Here is a 19,278-nt window from a genome sequence, read left to right on the forward strand (position 1 = left end):
TTTTTTTTTTTTTTTGTGGCGGAAACGGGCTTCCATAGTAATGAGCTCATTTAGTGGATAAAAGTGTAACATTTCTCCATTTAAACATTTATGTTATAAATGTTCTATTGTGAATAAAATATTGGCTCATGTGATTTGAAAGTCTTTCATTTTATTCAAATTTAAAAAAACGTCCCAACATTTCCGGAATTCGGGTTGTATTATTTGTATTAATATTCATTTAAACTAAATGCTTATTTTTTACACTAAAATTGCTTGTGTGTAATGGATTAAGTATAATTATAGGTATAATAATATAATAAATCAAATATAAATCATATAAAATAATTATATTAAGTAACTATCATTAAAGCCAGATGATTTTGATGAATAAAGTCGTAATTTTTGTTTTGTTTTTGTGCCCAAAAAGTATTCTCGTCACTTCATAACATTAAGGTTGAACCACTGCAGTCATGTTGACTGTTTTAATCGATGTTTTTACTACTTTTCTGGACATTGAATGTGGTAATTTCATTGCTTTTATGGGAGATAAAAAACAAAATCAAAAATATCTTAATTTGTGTTCTGAAGATGAACGAAGGTCTTGAGGGTGTGGAACGATGTGAGGGTGAGTAATTAATGACAGAAATTTCATTTTTCGGTGAACTAACCCTTTAATTTGCAAGTAGCTTTTCCATAAGCTGTAGTATATACTGATATAAAGAATGTGCACAATAGTCATCCACGCAAACGCAAAACACCCTCATGGTAACCCACAATACTTACATAATGCAATAAACATTCATTAAACAAAAGAAGATGTAACATAAAACCCTTAAAACTATTAAGAAACATGATTATTTAAACAAAATACTTTTAAATGTGGAGTGTCACACAGGGAATTGTGGGAAAATCAGTTTACAGATTTTGACTGTAAATTATACATTGATTTTCTCTTTTTTACTTTTAAAAATTGTAAAATTTACAGCATTTTACTGTGAAAATTGCATAAATGTCTGGTTAGATCTTTTACAGTTTTTCCCTGTATATAATACGGGAACTTACTGTTAACCTATTTACAATTTTTTTCTGTAGCGTTTTTACAATATTTTATCGTTAAAATCACATTCATTTTTTACACTGTGGCAATGAACACCACTAAAAGCCTGCCCCTAAAACCCAGGATTGGCTCAAACTAAACTGAAACTTACCTGGCTAGCCAGCTAAACCGGCTTAGTCGCCTCAGGTCTTGTGGAGAATTTATTACATGCCTGGAGGGAACAAGACTTTTCTTATAAACTCTAGCAGTCATTTAATAATATTCTTGTAGCAAATGATTCTTACACATTAGTTTAAGTGCTAAATGCCAGTTTATTTTAGAGTGTGATGTGTTTGCATGCTATATTCTTACACAATACTTTCATGTTTGAGTATGCAAAGAGGATCATCAGAAACACCCTCTTGTAAACCATATCAGGAAGTGGCTTTATTTTTCTGCCCCCGCATTGCTTCCTCTATCGAGTAGGCTACCTGAGCAAAAACAAAAAAAAGGAAACAGGAGGAATTAAGGCTTTTATGTCTGAACAGACAGTTGGAGTTATTAAAAAATGAAAATGGAGTCTTTATCTGTGGAAGAGCTTTCTTGTCCTGTGTGCATTGAGATCTTCAAATTTCCTGTTGTTCTGTCATGCAGTCATAGTTTCTGTAAAGAGTGTCTTCAAAAGTTCTGGAGATCAAAGAAAACTCGACAGTGTCCGGTCTGCAGGAGAAGATCTTCGAAAACTGATCCTCCTAGTAATCTTGTGTTAAAAAACCTGTGTGAGTCTTTCTTGAACGTTGAGGAGGTTTGTAATTTGCATGGTGAGAAACTCAAACTCTTCTGTCTGGAGGACAGTCAGTCAGTGTGTTTAGTGTGCAGAGATTCAGACAAACATGCTCACCACCAGTTCAAGCCAATCAAAGATGTTCTTCCTTCTTACAAGGTAAGAAAAAGGATCTTGTTTCAAATGCAGAACAATGCTTTGCTTTACAAACAGTAATTATAAAGCAATTCTAAATTAAAAATTAAATTGATTGAAAAAAATCTGTAGTCTTGGCCAAAAATGGACATCAATTTTAAGTTTGTTGCTTCATTTGTTGTGGTGTTGATTCACATTGATACTAGATTATTGAAATTATAAATAATTTCAAAAAGCTTCATTGGCCAATACTAGTCAGGTCATTTTATTGGATTATAAGAGCAGAATGGTTGCTATAAAAGGAGGGAAGAAGTGCTTCAGTCATTGTGTTTTGTGTTAGAAAAATCCTCACAGGAAACTTGTTCATGGATGTTTTGGACTAGGGATATCATGCAGTTGTTAAAGGGGTCATTTGAATATTATTTCACTTTTTTAACTTTAGTTAGTGTGTAAAATTGCTGTTTGAGCATAAAGAACATCTGCAAAGTTACGATGCTCAAAGTTCAATGCAAAGGTATATTTCCTTTTAAAGAATTCACCTTTTAAATACTACAACAAACGGCTGCTAGGGACTAAAAACAGCTTCTTCCCGGGTTGGTGACATCACAAACCCTAAATTTACATAAACCCGCCCTCCAAGAACACGCAACAAAGGGGGTGAGGCCATGTTGGACTGCTTTAGAGAAGAGAAAGAGTTGTTGTTGTAGAGCGTTGTTGTCATGCCGTCATTTTACACCTGATGCTTCACAAACGAGGGTCAATTCAACACTGGATTTGCACAAAAGATTAACATGACGCACATGCTAGTCGATGAGTTGAATCAACTCCACAGCAACTACAAACCCGATGCCAAAAAAGTTGTGAATAAAAAAGGAATGCAATAATTTACAAATCTCATAAACTTATATTTTATTCATAATAGAATATAGATAACATATCAAATGTTGAATGTGAGACATTTTGAAATGTCATGCCAAATATTGGCTCATTTTGGGTTTCATGAGAGCTACACATTCCAAAAAAGTTGGGACAGGTAAATGTACATATAAGGAACAGCTGGAGGACCAATTTGCAACTTATTAGGGCAACATGATTGGGTATAAAAAGAGCCTCTCAGAGTGGCAGTGTCTCTCAGAAGTCAAGATGGACAGAGGATCACCAATTCCCCCAATGCTGCGGCGAAAAATAGTGGAGCAATATCAGAAAGGAGTTTCTCAGAGAAAAATTGCAAAGAGTTTGAAGTTATCATCATCTACAGTGCATAATATCATCCAAAGCTTCAGAGAATCTGGAACAATCTCTGTGCGTAAGGGTCAAGGCCGGAAAACCATACTGGATGCCCGTGATCTTCGGGCCCTTAGACGGCACTGCATCACATACAGGAATGCTACTGTAATGGAAATCACAACATGGACTCAGGAATACTTCCAGAAAACATTGTCATGAACACAGTCCACCGTGACATTCGCCGTTGCCGGCTAAAACTCTATAGGTCAAAAAAGAAGCCATATCTAAACATGATCCAGTAGCGCAGGTGTTTTCTCTGGGCCAAGGCTCATTTAAAATGGACTGTGGCAAAGTGGAAAACTGTTCTGTGGTCAGATGAATCAAAATGTGAAGTTCTTGTTGGAAAACTGGGAACGCCATGTCATCCAGACTAAAGAGGACAAGGACAACCCAAGTTGTTATCAGCGCTCAGTTCAGAAGCCTGCATCTCTGATGGTATGGGGTTGCATGAGTGCGTGTGGCATGGGCAGCTTACACATCTGGAAAGGCACCATCAATGCTGAAAGGTAAATTCAAGTTCTAGAACAACATATGCTCCCATCCAGACGTCATCTCTTTCAGGGAAGACCTTGCATTTTCCAACATGACAACGCCAGACCACATACTGCATCAATTACAACATCATGGCTGCGTAGAAGAAGGATCCGGGTACTGAAATGGCCTGCAGTCCAGATCTTTCACCCATAGAAAACATTTGGCACATCATAAAGAGGAAGATGCGACAAAGAAGACCTAAGACAGTTGAGCAACTAGAAGCCTGTGTTAGACAAGAATGGGACAACATTCCTATTCCTAAACTTGAGCAACTTGTCTCCTCAGTCCCCAGACGTTTTGTAGACTGTTATAAAAAGAAGAGAGGATGCCACACAGTGGTAAACATGGCCTTGTCCCAACTTTTTTGAGATGTGTTGATGCCATGAAATTGAAAATCAACTTATTTTTCCCTTAAAATGATAAATTTTCTCAGTTTAAACATTTGATATATTGAAATATTGAAATTTGAAACTTCCACATCATTGCATTCTGTTTTTATTCACAATTTGTACAGTGTACCAACTATTTTGGAATCAGGTTTGTACATAAATTTATCCACTAACAGTTCTGAAACGTCCTGTTTGATTCTAAAAGTTGTAACTTCTTCCTGAGTCTCTCCATCAGTGTCGACTCCGGTTTGAACAATGTAAGGCTGAACACCGTTACTGACAATCCTCATTTTGGCTGCGTGAGATTCTCCAGCTTTGTTGTTGTTGAGTAAGAAGCGCGAGCTGTTAAAGCTCCGCCCTCTTCTGGAAAGCAGCAGCTCATTTGCATTTAAAGGGACACACACAAAAACGGCGTGTTTTTGCTCACACCCAAATAGGGGCAAATTTGTCAAGCTATAATAAATGATCTGTGGAGTATTTTGAGATGAAACTTCACAGACACATTCTGGGAACTCCAGAGACTTATATTACACCTTGTGAAAGGGGTATAATAGGTCCCCTTTAAATTCTAGGAGGAACTCTGTATCGCACTGAAGTCCTTACAAGAAAAGCTCAAAAACATGGAGGAAGTTAAAGGAGAGTGTGAGGAAGCGGTTGAACACATCCAGGTGAAGATGCAGTGTTAGTTATACCTTCAGCATATTCAACACAAAATTGAACTGAATTTTATTCCTCTGTCTGTCTGTCTTTATTTTAGACTCAAGCTCAGCACACAAAGCATCAGATTATTGAGGAGTTTAAGAAGCTCCATCAGTTTCTCATTGAGGAAGAAGAGGCTAAAATCACTGCACTGAGGGATGAAGAGGAGCAGAAGACTCAGATGATGAAGGAGAACCTGGAGGAGATGAACAAACAGATATCAGCTCTTTCAGATACAATCAAAGACATTGAGGAAGAAATGAAAGCCAAGGATGTCTTGTTTCTAAATGTGAGAACTGGATTTTTTTGTGGTAATCAGCAGATTCATTTTACATTCATTTAAAGGTTTTTTTTTTTGGTCACCACTGGCCCCTGTGGTTAGATATTACACCATCTGAGCACTTTTCGCCTACTGTTTTTTGAAGACTATGTATTCAGACATGCTACTCTCACATACTGTATAGTAGGGAAGTATTCAATTTTGGATGCTGCATTGCACTTTGAATCTTGTTTTCGAAAGTTTGCATTTTAAGGCCCCCTAAACGCCATCGTTGAGTAAATGAAAGGCCAAAACATATTAAAGGTTACGGCTAACAGATATTTTTCTCCAATTAGATTAAAGGTGCCATAGAATTGAAAATTGAATTTACCTCGGCTTAGTTGAATAACAAGAGTTCAGTACATGGAAATGACATACAGTGAGTCTCAAACTCCATTATTTCCTCCTTCTTATGTAAATCTCATTTGTTTAAAAGACCTCTGAAGAACAGGTGAATCTCAACATAACACCGACTGTTACTTAACAGTCGGGATCATTAATATGTACGCCCCCAATATTTGCATATGCCAGCTCATGTTCAAGGCATTACACAAGGGCAGCCAGTATTAACATCTGGATCTGTGCACAGCTGAATCATCAGACTAGGTAAGCAAGCAAGAACAATAGCGAAAAATGGCAGATGGAGCAATAATAACTGACATGATTCATGATAACATGATATTTTTAGTGATATTTGTAAATTGTCTTTCTAAATGTTTCGTTAGCATGTTGCTAATGTACTGTTAAATGTGGTTAAAGTTACCATTGTTTCTTACTGTATTCACGGAGACAAGAGAGCCGTCGCTATTTTCATTTTTAAACACTTGCAGTCTATATAATTCATAAACACAACTTCATTCTTTATAAATCTCTCCAACAGTGTGTAATGTTAGCTTTAGCCATGGAGCACTATCAAACTCATTCAGAATCAAATTTAAACATCCAAATAAATACTATACTCACATGATCCGATGCATGACGAACACTATGTAAAGATCCATTTTGAGGGTTATATTAGCTGTGTGAACTTTGTTTATGCGATGTATTATAGAGTCGCGAGCTTGGGGCGGAGAGAGCACGGGATTTAAAGGGGAAGCATCCTGAATCGGCGCATATTTAATGATGCCCCAAAATAGGCAGTTACAAAAATTAATTAAAAAAAATCTATGGGGTATTTTGAGCTGAAACTTCACAGACACATTCACGGGACACCTTAGACTTATATTACATCTTGTGAAAAAAGCATTCTAGGGCACCTTTAACAATCCTTGAGTGTAGTGATAATTATTACATTTTCGCTCTTTTCCAGAACTTTAAAGCCACAATGGAAAGGTAAGTGTTCTGTCTCCTGTTGCTCTTCTATGCTTTTGAACCCAAACAAATTGCAGAATGTTCTTCCAGAGCCCAGAGCCCATATCCGAATCCACAGATGAGTTCTGGAGCTCTGATTAATGTGGCAAATCACTTGGGAAACCTGGCATTTGGAGTCTGGCTGAAGATGCGAGATATTGTCCAAAATGGTGAGTCTTTCAAATATCTTCTGGTGTTAATCACAAAGTATAAGTAATACATCTATCTTGATTGTTTTGTCTCACCAGCTCCTGTGAATCTGGACCCCAACACTGCACATCCTGAACTCCACCTGTCTGATGATCTGACCAGTCTGACATGGACCATGGACACTCGAGCATTTCCTGCTAATCCAGAGAGATTTGACATCTATCCATGTGTCCTGGGTTCTGAAGGCTTTAACTCAGGGACACACTGCTGGGATGTGGAGGTTGGGGACAATATACACTGGACTCTAGGAATAACAACAGAAGCAAACCAAAGGAAGGGGTTTACTTTCTTTGACAAAGATGTCTGGTGTGTGTGGTACAAAAATAAAGAATATTTCTCACATCACCAAGAGCAAACCTACACTCCCTTTAGTGTTAAAGAGAGGCTTCGGAGGGTGAGAGTTCTGCTGGACTGGGATCGAGGAAAAGTGTCATTTTCTGATCCACTAACTGACACTCATCTGTGCTCATTCACAACAACCTTTACGGAGAGAATCTTTCCGTTCTTCTCTAGTGTTTGTCTCACTTCTGGTCTGAAGATTCTGCCAGTGAAAATATTTGTAACAGACAAGCACAGTGACAGTTATATATGATCCTGTATGTTCATTCAAGATTACCCAGCATGTAAAACAGTCTACAAAACTGAAAATCGTCACTCAAAAAAATGCTGGGTTAGAAACAACCCAAGTTGGGTTGAAAATGGACAAACCTAGTGCTTGGGTTAAATGATTGCCAAACGTGCTGGGGCAGTTTTATTTAACCCAACTATTGTTTAAAAATGACTATATGGCTGGCTTAAAACGAACCCAAAATAGGTTGGAAATTAAAAATCAGACACATAATTACTAGAAGTCATAATAATAATCAAAAGGTGAACATTTATTAATAAGCATGTTTATTGTTTAATTATTATTCATTAAATATATTAATAAATGTTCATTTCCAACATACTTTGGGTTCATTTTAAGCATAAAGTTTTTAAACAATAGTTGAGTTAAATAAAACTACCTAACAGGTTGGGCAAACATTTAACCCAACCACTGGGTTAAAACAGCCCAATCACTGGGTTTGCCCATTTTCAACCCAACTTGGGTTGTTTTTAACCCAGCATTTTTTAAAGTGATGTAGCCTACATTAAAAATTACATAATAAAGATTTTTTTTTAAGAATTCGAAGAAGAAAATAGTTTTTCTGCTTATCATAATAAATAAAAGATTAATTCAAATATTTTGTTTATAATAATAAATAACGCATCAATTCTGCAAAACTATATCTCTGGCCTTTTGCTTATTCCCTCAAAAACATCAAATTAACTTTTAATTCAGAGCTTGAAACATTTTAATCTTTGAAGAATTGTTTTAAAATCTAATTTTCTGAATTAATTTTTTTAATAACAGACAAAACTGAACGTAACATCGCTGACCAAAACAGGGGTTTTCGATCTTTTAGATGGCACTAAAATTTTCATCTTTAAACACTCAGATTATACTGTGAAAAAAATAATATTATAAATATGTGCGAAATATTATTTGGAAAATATTTAGTTTTTTTTTTTTACGGTACATTACTTTTTTGTTAGATGTAGCCTATTATTTGTTTGTTATTTATTTTCAATCATTTTAATCAAATTATTTAATATTTATTAGTATTTATTTATTTTTACACTGTTTTTTTAATCAGAATACAGAGCGGAACGTTTATTCCCTTACAGTTCCTGCACGGATCGTATTGTTGTGACACAGACGACAGAAAGTTCCATCAGCATGGTTGTCTCATGGTATAGTTGTGGATTTTTTTTTAGTTATATTTGCGTTGAATGCTTTTAAGATAATATATTCTCAAATAGCGATATATATGTATATATATATTTACTATTGTCCGCGCTAACATGCATGTCATAGATTTGCATTAACGATAGAAAGCTACGAAATAACATGTAAACAGCTGGTGAAATTAATTAATGCCAGTAATTCCGTGTTCAATGTAATAATAACAGAAAAGCGGAACAACAGCTTAGTGTTTAATTACTCAGGCTACATAGATAAAACTAAACCTAAAGATGTCTAAAGTTAAGCAGAATAAACATGCTGAAAGTGCTCAGACTAATGGCCAATCAAAGCATACTAAGAAGAAGAAGAAACCTGACAGAAAGTCGTTCTTCTACCACACGAAACCAACTGTAACGCAGAAAACAAAACCAGAAACTGTAAAGCCAATCATTAAGCCCCCCAAAGAAGCTCAGGAGTATTCCTGCAACTGGAAGAACTTACTGCAGGTAAGAGGAATTGTTTACCATGGTAAAATTATATTGAATATGCACAAGCAATTCTGAGTGAGAAAAGCATCTTATTTTTACCATGTATGTGTGTAGACGCTCACTGCAAATCCTCAAAAGAATGATGAAGGGACAAAACGGATGAAAGATTCAAAGGATAAAGGAAAGCAGCTTCAGAAGACACCGTCAGTTTCCAAAGACTCTTGTAAACCGGATAAACTCTTCAAAAAACCCTCGGAGACTGTCAAACCAGCTTCTGAGAAAGATGGAGACCGACAGAATAGAAAAGATCCAACTGGACACAAACAGTTCAAAGCAGAGAAGAGAAAAAGAAAGGATGAAAAAGAGAAACCAGTGAACAAAAAGAAGAAGGTCGAGGAGGTGGAAAAGAAACCTGCAGAGTATGTGTGCATTTTATAACTGGTAGTGGGACTTTTTTTGTTTTGTCACATATTTTAGCAATCATTATGAATTAGGTATCATTCGAAAGCTTAAACACTCAAAATTCATTCAGCGAAATTGGACTGCGTTATCATGGTACTTTAAATCTTTTTAGCAGGCTCCTCCCCCTAGTGGATGGTGTCATGTTTCATATTTTACATAATATGCACAATGTTTTAATCAAATCTTTTTCTAATCTTGACAAAACACACCGTTGGAAAGGTCTGAGACTCGAGGATTCTGTTTTCAGCCACTTTTTTATGATGTTAATATTGTGACAGATGTTTAATAATTTTGTGACATTGAAAAAATTCAGTGGAACATGGCTATTTTTGGTAGAGCACCTAAAGAAAATCCAATAGGAACCTCAATTTTTGCAATATCAAATTTAAAATGTGACTTTGATTTTCTAACAATTTTAGAGTCCAAATTGTTTTGTAAAATATATATATTGTGTAAAATATAGATGTTTAGTGCAGTACATTTGCTTGACAGTAAACTTAAACTTTGATAACTTCTATAACTTTATAGAAAAATTATGATATACATTGGCTTCTCCTACTGCAGCAACTTCCTCTTTTTTAGTGATATTTAGCTCCAGTTTATCAGAAAGTGACGATTTTGTTCTCGGTGACTCACTGGATGGAAACACTGCTTTATTCGCAAATGTTTTATGCGATATTCCAATTTGCACTTCAGTTAAATTTGCTACTTTGGGTGGAAACAGCTATTTACAACCATTTAAAGGTACAGTGTAAATTTTAGCAGCATCTAGCGGTGAGGTTGCGAATATAGAGAAGCTACGGTGGCCAACACAGGACACGTATGTTGTTGTCTGAGACAGCAGAGAGTAGCCAGTCAAGCAAATGCGGTCTGTAGAGCAGTTTGTCCGTTTAGGGCTACTGTAGAAACATGCCGGGCACAAAATGGCGATTTAATGTATTTATGTAGATAGAAATGACTTATTCTAAGGTAATAAAAACATAATGGCTCATGACGTAAGGTCTTTATACACCGCTGAAAACATAGTTATGTATATTATATTGCATTTCTGTCAATAGATCCTCCTAAAATTTACACATTGCACCTTTAAGTTCAGTGCATTTTCATGTTTGTGCTCAAAAAGGGGTTAATGCTGCTTCATTTCATATGACTGTCCTCTTTTAACTCCATTTCTTCTTAGGCCTGATATCTGGTTTGATGACGTGGACCCTGATGACATTGAGTCTGCTGTGGGGGCCGAGGCCGCAAACATCGTACGAAAGCGGAACGGAATTCTGAAGTGCAATACAGAAGTCACGGACAAAGCGCTCGTGAAAGAGCATGGGTTTGAGGGGTGAGTAAACACCTGAAGCTGTCTGTGTAATTATTGGTGTCAGGAAGTGATGTAAACTAATCGCTGTTGTTGTCATGGTGCTTTCAGATTGACCCGTGCCGTTGCCATGGACTGTGAGATGGTGGGGGTCGGATTGGATGGGGAGGAGAGCATTCTAGCGCGAGTTTCGATCGTCAACCACTTTGGGAAATGCATCTATGATAAATACGTCAAACCCACGGAGAAGGTTACGGACTACCGGACGGCCGTGAGCGGCATCAGGCCAGCGGACATCGAAAAAGGTCAGGACCCCTCCTCACAGTAATAACTGCATGGATTTTCTCAATTGCATTTGAAAAATACAGTGTATTTGGTTAAATAACTGTTTGTATGGAATAAGAATGGATTAAGAAACTTAAAAAAGTATTTCTCGAAATTATGAATTTATATCTAGCAATTTTGACTTTTGAGTTTATATAATTTCGAGTTAACAGTTCTGGTGCTATTTTGTGCCATTTTGAATTAAATCGCACAATTCTGACTTTTTTCTCAGAATTGAGAGTTTATAACAGTTCTGACTGTATCTCGCAATTCTGAATTTATAAATCGCAGTTTTGTTTTAAAATCGCACAATTCTGACCTTTTTTTTTTTCTCAGAAATGCGTGTGTTTAACATTTCTGGTACTATTTCTTGCCATTTTGAATTTAAATCTTGCAATTCTGAATTTATGTCTTGGAATTTGGTGTTAAAATCACACAATTCTGACTTTTCTCAGAATTGCAAGTTTATAACAGTTTTGACTGTATCTTCAAATTTCGATATATAAATTCAGAATTCCGAGTAAACATTTTGCAATTTTGACTTTTTCTCAGAATTGTGAGTTTATAAAGCAGTTCTGGTTCCATTTCTTGCCATTTAAATTTAAATCACTCAATTCTCAGTTTTTTTCCTCAGAGTTGCAAGTTTATAACAATTCTGGTGGTATTTCTTGCAGTTTAGCCTATATCTCAATTTTGTGTAAAAATCGGACAATTCTGAATTTATATTTCACAATTCATATTTTTTTTCTCATGATGCATTTCCAACTGTGTTTCTCGCAATTCCAAGTTTAAATCTCGCATTTTACATTTTTTTTCACCCTCAGAATTCTGAGTTTACATCACAAAATTCTGAATGTATCTTGAACATTGAACGCATTTCGTGATCCAGACCAACTCTTTCATCCATTAAATAAGGCAGGTCACCAGGTTATTGCCTGCAAGATGATTTCTGAATTCGGCATTCAATATTAAACCGTTAGTAAATCATGAAACCGATAGTAAATCATGAATCCGCTAGTCTTTATTTAATGCATTTTGTGAATGTAATAAGTATCTTTGTGCATTAATATGACTACGAACTGGAATGTGCCAAAATATTTCAACGTATGATGCATTTTGTGATATAGACAGATACCTTCGTCCACAAAATAAGGCTTCAGTATGTTTGGGATAATTTACTGTGTTTTGACCATTCTTTATGTGATTGACAGGTGAGGACTTCAAGAAAGTCCAGAAGGAAGTGGCTCAGATTCTGGAAGGAAGAATTTTAGTGGGACACGCCATTCACAATGACTTAAAGGTACAGGACTCGCAACAGAAAGACTGCTGTCATGCTCATAGCATTCCTGTATGCTTTTGCTGAAATTTTTGACATGCTGACAATGTCAGTCATATACAGTGGGTACGGAAAGTATTCAGACCCCCTTAAATTTTTCACTCTTTGTTATATTGCAGCCATTTGCTAAAATCATTTAAGTACATTAAGTACACACAGCACCCCATACTGACAGAAAAACACAGAATTGTTGACATTTTCCAGATTTATTAAAAAAGAAAAACTGAAATATCACATGGTCGTAAGTATTCAGACCCTTTGCTGTGATACTCATATATTTAACTCAGGTGCTGTCCATTTCTTCTGATCATCCTGGAGATGGTTCTACACCTTCATTTGAGTCCAGCTGTGTTTGATTATACTGATTGGACTTGATTAGGAAAGCCACACACCTGTCTATATAAGACCTTACAGCTCACAGTGCATGTCAGAGCAAATGAGAATCATGAGGTCAAATGAACTGCCTGAAGAGCTCAGAGACAGAATTGTGGCAAGGCACAGATCTGGCCAAGGTTACAAAAAAAATTCTGCTGCACTTAAGGTTCCTAAGAGCACAGTGGCCTCCATAAACCTTAAATGGAAGATGTTTGGGACGACCAGAACCCTTCCTAGAGCTGGCCGTCCGGCCAAACTGAGCTATCGGGGGAGAAGAGCCTTGGTGAGAGAGGTAAAGAAGAACCCAAAGATCACTGTGGCTGAGCTCCAGAGATGCAGTCAACCATCACTGCAGCCCTCCACCAGTCGGGACTTTATGGCAGAGTGGCCCGACGGAAGTCTCTCCTCAGTGCAAGACACATGAAAGCCCGCATGGAGTTTGCCAAGATGGTGAGAAATAAGATTCTCTGGTCTGATGAGACCAAGATAGAACTTTTTGGCCTTAATTCTAAGCGGTATGTGTGGAGAAAAACAAGGCACTGCTCATCACCTGTCCAATACAGTCCCAACAGTGAAGCATGGTGGTGGCAGCATCATGCTGTGGGGGTGTTTTTCAGCTGCAGGGACAGGACGACTGGTTGCAATCGAGGGAAAGATGAATGCGGCCAAGTACAGGGATATATCTTGGACGAAAACCTTCTCCAGAGTGCTCAGGACCTCAGACTGGGCCGAAGGTTTACCTTCCAACAAGACAATGACCCTAAGCACACAGTTAAAGTAACGAAGGAGTGGCTTCACAACAACTCTGTGACTGTTCTTGAATGGCCCAGCCAGAGCCCTGACTTAAACCCAATTGAGCATCTCTGGAGAGACCTAAAAATGGCTGTCCACCAACGTTTACCATCCAACCTGACAGAACTGGAGAGGATCTGCAAGGAGGAATGGCAGAGGATCCCCAAATTCCAGGTGTGAAAAACTTGTTGCATCTTTCCCAAAAAGACTCATGGCTGTATTAGATCAAAAGGGTGCTTCTACTAAATACTGAGCAAAGGGTCTGAATACTTAAGACCATGTGATATTTCAGTTTTTCTTTTTTAATAAATCTGCAAAAATGTCAACAATTCTGTGTTTTTCTGTCAATATGGGGTGCTGTGTGTACATTAATGAGGAAAAAAATTAACTTAATGATTTTAGCAAATGGCTGCAATATAACAAAGAGTGAAAAATTTAAGGGGGTCTGAATACTTTCCGTACCCACTGTATAACGGCATATTGGTTTGAAACAGCACAAGCGTGAGTAAATAATGATATTTTCGGATGAGTTGTTCCTTTAACCAATGTAAGATTTATTTGAATCTTCTTTGTCTTGTTTGTAGATTTTATTTTTATGTCATCCCAAGAAAATGATCAGAGACACACAGAAATACAAACCATTTAAGAAGAGAGTAAAGGTATGAATCTTAAATATATATACTATGTTAAGTGCAATTATTGACTTTAATTGATGTTAATTTTTAATATTTCCTCAGTCCGTACGTCCTGCATTGCGGGTGTTATCCAAAGAGATTCTCAGTGTTGATGTCCAGAAGGGTGAACACTCATCCGTAAGTCTCCAATGAAAATGCTGTTCTCCATTATTTCAAATTACATGACTTGATTTTTATGCATCCTAGATGAATAAACATATTAATTTCTTTTAAAAAAATATTACTTACCTCAAACTTTTTATCAGTTAATGTAAGCCAAAATTCCCCAAGTTTATTTGCTGTTGGTTTCAAAAACCCCTTATAATTATTACCAAGTATTCTTTAATATTAAGATACAGCTGGACTCAATGTAGATTGAATGCTGCTGTATGTGTCCTGTTGGCTGAACTCTGTTGTGTGTCACAGGTTCAGGACGCTCAGGCCACCATGAGGTTGTACACTATGGTGAAGAAGGAGTGGGAGGCGGAGCTTAAAGCCGCGCGGGCGGGTAAATATCAGAAGAGTCCACGAATACCCAAAGCTCCTAAAAACCAGAGCAAATGAACTCAGATCAGCCAATAAAAACTCTTCACATTCGTCGCAAAACACAACAGACTGAAACTGCACATCAGTCTGTGCAGCGAACTACTATAGTGACATGGATTGTTCTGGACTAACACAGTCTCTTCAGTTATGTAGTGATTAACTGTTTAATTGACTGTCTCTTGATACCAAGTCTGAGCTTCTCCTTTGAGGAACGAGACAATCAAACTGTTCAGATTGTCAGGTTATAAGTGTTGACTGTACTATCAAGCCCTTTTTATACCAAGTAATTTAGTATCCTATATAAAATGTCAGTTTTCTCCTATTAAAGACCCGCCACTGGATGTGTTGTGTTGATAAATAAACATGGGAATATGATATGGATTCAATGTATGCTTAAGTCACTTTATTTGGTAATATTATTGTAGCTAACTGTATTATTTAGTAGCCAATGTAATTTAAACACATAATTTTCAGTGTTTGTATTTCCCCTGTGCGTTTCTGTTAATTACTGCATTTATTTATATCGAGACGAGTAAAGAGCATCTGTTACATGCATCATTATCTGTCTCGTCTAAGCAGCAAAAAACCTATTTTACTATAGGTAAAAAAAAAAAAACTTACCTATATTAAACTGTCTGTGTTACAGTTAAAAATGTTAATTAATGGCAATATTTTCACAGCCCTTGTTTTTATCTAAAAAGATAATTGATGCAAAGAAATCATAAAATTTATAGTGATCATATTGATGGAGCAAAATGAAGTGAAAATATATGCGCAGAATTGAGAAATAGTATTTATGGAAATAAATTTATTACAGGGCATTTTATGCAGACAACTCTAATCATAGTTGTATATAGAGGCATTATTGTTATTGTATATGCATATGCACCATGAGTTTGTTAATCTAACCCATGCATCCATGAATGTAAATGCCATTGGCTCATGTGATTGTAACATATATCTTAGTTGTATTTTAAGCAAAGACTATAGAATAACACAAGACGTGTCACTCGTATTGTCTTGAATGGGAGAAAGTGTAACGCGCAATATGGCGGAATAAGTCCCGCCTTCTAAATCCAAGAGCCAATCGCCGACTGGTAAAGTCATCGCGTCACTTCAGCGCCTCCGAAGAGACGCGCATTTAGGTCTGCGCATGCGCATTAGCTTGATCCAGCCTGAAAAAATACAGCTTTTTTGTCATGATTCGAGCGTTTAGAAACTAAATGTATGAGTTGGTTGTTGTTAGATTTCATTGGTGATTTCAAATATGAAATTTAATTGTAAGGTTGGCGAACAGTTTTGGAGAATCTGATGTTTCCCCATTCAAAGAGATAGGAGCTGCATGATGCCCAGGATGCCCGAGAGGCGTTTCAAAGATGGCCGCCGAGTGAAATGACTTGTCTTAAAGGGACTTTGTTTTAAGGTACATTTTCGGCTTTCTCCGGCACTCTGCACCGGCATAAAGCGAAACCGGAAGTGTATATGCGTACACTCGCTGATCGAAAACCCAACATGGCGGCTACTTGCAACTAGTCCATTCATAACCAATAGCAGTGAACAGTCTTTCTACATCTATAATTGAAAATGGCAGTCTTTCTATATCTTTGATATTAAGCATCTCAACATTTCAACATTGATAAGATGAGCAGTAAATCAGCACACCCTTTTTCATCAAATAAATGCAGCCTTGTTGAGCATAAGATACTTTCAAAAACATTACAAAATCTTAATTATTCCAGGGTTTTTTTTGTGTACATCGTAATATGTAAATCACACTTTAGATCTCAAAAGTTAGAAACTCTTACACAGAAACAAGCGATGAGGTCAAAGAGAGATTTCTTTATTTAACTCACGAAGAAAAACAGAGAGAAAAAGTCTCAATCTCAGACCTTTTTGTACACATTGCAAAGTCAATCAGTTACATGTCACTGATCCAACACAAATACACATACGGGACAAAATCACCGCTTAACATCTAATTACAAATTCAAGTTTAGGTTGTGCGGAACAAGTTTGGTGTTTCAAAATATCTTCCCTTCTTTCAGTCAGTAGTGTTGTGTTTGTCAGGTCACACAGAAGCTTTTAGTTATGGAGATGTCAAGACTAGACTTGCATCTTGAGGACAATTGCTTTCAATATCATAGTGACTTGTTATAAACTCCTCTACAAATGGGACTACAGCTAGTGGAGGGATTGTACCCAAAGTTAGTGATAAATAATGGTGTGTTTAAGACTTCCCGGGAAATCTTAATTGTAAAGCATTATCTATTGTGATGGATCATATTCATCCACAGTCACACAGAGCCGAAGAACATCAAAAACAAAGTTCTTCTTCAAAATGCATGCAGTTTTGTTTTTTAACCACTAGAGGGCCAAAGGTTACATAGACAGTTTACCTTTAATTGTCATGAAAAAAAATATTGTAAAAAATGTTTTGTGGGTGATACATATTCAAGACATGCTTGACAGATTTCTGAGGAAATAATCAGAATTGTGAGATATAAACTTGCAATTGCAAGAAAAAAAAAAAAAGAATTGTCGCAATTACCTTTTTAATATATATAACTCCCTGGTGGAAACAAGTTTCCATAAGTAACAGAGTGAACACTAAGATAAGAACAGGACAGAATGACCCTTGACCTCCAAATTATAGTTCTTTTGACTTGTCGTTTGTAACTTTGGCTTTCATACCAGTGGTCAGTGTTGAGACTGGCTCAGACAGATGCAGAAACGAACAAACACCACATCATCACAGCATTAACAAACTGAATCGTTTCATATTCTGGAAAAGAAGCCCTTCTTCAGTGCAGCAACAGACAGATGGCTTTAGAGGAAGGTTAAGAACGTAAACCACTTTAAATGCATCTCATACAAGCTTCTAAAGGAAACAATCAGAAACCACTTGATCAAGACACTCTTTCACCAAATACGAAATAAAGAAAGTGAGCAGTGCGCGTAGCAAAATTACATTCCACTATTTCTTATGAACACCAAACATGCTGCAGCAAAGGATTCTAGGTAAAGGCCAGTTAGCAGAGGCATACAAAACACACAAACATACTAGTTTTTATCCCTGCAGTGGCCGTAAACACACCTGTAATCGCTGAAACGCTTTTTTTTTTTTTTACCAAGCTTACGCGTTAAAATACAAGTTTGTTCACTCTTTTAAAGGATTAGGGGCCATTCACACAGAACGCGTTTTTTACAGTTAAAAGTTGAACATAACTTGAGGACAGTGACGTTGTTTATCAGGATGTTTGCCATTGGGGGACAGCACCCCCCCAGATGACACAACGTACCCCCCTAATCGGATGGTCATTCAGCAAATTTACAATTGAAAGCAAAAACCTTATTTCTGTGGATTTGGCAATTCGTATTTCATAATGAAGCATCTCTTTACAACGTGTTTTTGCAGCATTGAGCATTGTAGCCAATCACAAACATATCTGTTGATTTCTTGAACGCAATGACCAATCAGAGGTGTTAGCATTGGTGTTTTGAGCAGTCGGCTTCATTTATTGTAACAGAACTGCTTGAGATCGAGATGAACTAAGATGAATTATAAAGGAAGCGCTCTTTGCGCGCTTTCTGAGATGCCAAATCCTGCGTACAGTATGTAATTTGTTCAAATGAACAGTGGTTTGTAAACGTAGACGCTTTATTAACAAAATTTATCAGCAGTGTTTGGATATGTAGGTTGTGCTGTGACAGATTTCGCAAATAGTTTCAAGTTACTTATTAAAATGTGTTTTAGACTTTCCCTGGAGTTGGTTCACCCTTTGCCTATGATCAGAAAATTCATATTTAACGCATTATTACAAAACGGAACTTGAAACATAATCATAAATATTTATAAATGACTATCACTCGGAGATGGTGAGTATACACTCAAAGTCTTTGTTACACATCAATATTTTAATGCTATCTGGTAGTGATGGGTGCTTTCGAAACACTGCTTCGTGAAGCTTTGAAACCTTTACGAATCTTTTGTTTCAAATCAGTGGTTCGGAGCGTTTCAAACTGCCAAAGTCACGTGATTTCAGTAAATGAGGCTTCGTTACATCATAATTGTTTCGAAATTTCACTGGGGGCGATCTCTGTGAACCTATGAATCATGCAGTTTCACTGAAATCGCCCCCCCAGCTGCGAATCATTGAACAAGTGTCTGTCTATTACCTGAGGATTAAGTGTCTAAAAGTGTCTATTACCTGATCTCTGAAGAGTTTTACACATTTGTAGACGTTTTAATGAGGTATTTGTATAATTTAAAAGGAATAATAGTAGTTAATAGTCTCCGTTTAGCTGACCCATCCATAGAATAAACAAAACAAGCCCTAAAAATTGTATACAGACACTTAATATTTAATGGTATTAGATGATTAGTTAATTACATACTTTCTAGAAAACATTTGCAATAGGTTTGTAAAAGCTGTTTTTATGCATGTTTGGCGTGAGTTTTTGTTGCATTTACACTGTTTT

At 36.7% G+C, this 19,278-nt stretch overlaps 2 protein-coding genes across 2 annotated transcripts; both read left to right on the forward strand.

The window, feature by feature from the left end:
• Window positions 1–1,239: 1,239 nt before the first annotated feature.
• LOC125253367 (nuclear factor 7, brain-like) lies at window positions 1,240–7,592 on the forward strand. Its single transcript, XM_048167310.1, has 6 exons — window positions 1,240–1,961; window positions 4,720–4,815; window positions 4,905–5,135; window positions 6,475–6,497; window positions 6,567–6,685; window positions 6,764–7,592. The coding sequence occupies exons 1-6, from the start codon at window positions 1,587–1,589 to the stop codon at window positions 7,315–7,317; spliced, it is 1,398 nt and encodes a 465-aa protein (XP_048023267.1). The 5' UTR covers window positions 1,240–1,586; the 3' UTR covers window positions 7,318–7,592.
• Window positions 7,593–8,439: 847 nt separating this feature from the next.
• Window positions 8,440–15,185, forward strand: rexo4 (REX4 homolog, 3'-5' exonuclease). Its single transcript, XM_048166943.1, has 8 exons — window positions 8,440–8,999; window positions 9,096–9,400; window positions 10,624–10,776; window positions 10,864–11,057; window positions 12,288–12,376; window positions 14,164–14,238; window positions 14,317–14,391; window positions 14,680–15,185. The coding sequence occupies exons 1-8, from the start codon at window positions 8,784–8,786 to the stop codon at window positions 14,815–14,817; spliced, it is 1,245 nt and encodes a 414-aa protein (XP_048022900.1). The 5' UTR covers window positions 8,440–8,783; the 3' UTR covers window positions 14,818–15,185.
• The last annotated feature ends 4,093 nt before the right edge of the window (window positions 15,186–19,278 follow it).

This window comes from Megalobrama amblycephala, linkage group LG18, assembly GCF_018812025.1.
Source record: "Megalobrama amblycephala isolate DHTTF-2021 linkage group LG18, ASM1881202v1, whole genome shotgun sequence".
NCBI lineage: Eukaryota > Metazoa > Chordata > Actinopteri > Cypriniformes > Xenocyprididae > Megalobrama > Megalobrama amblycephala.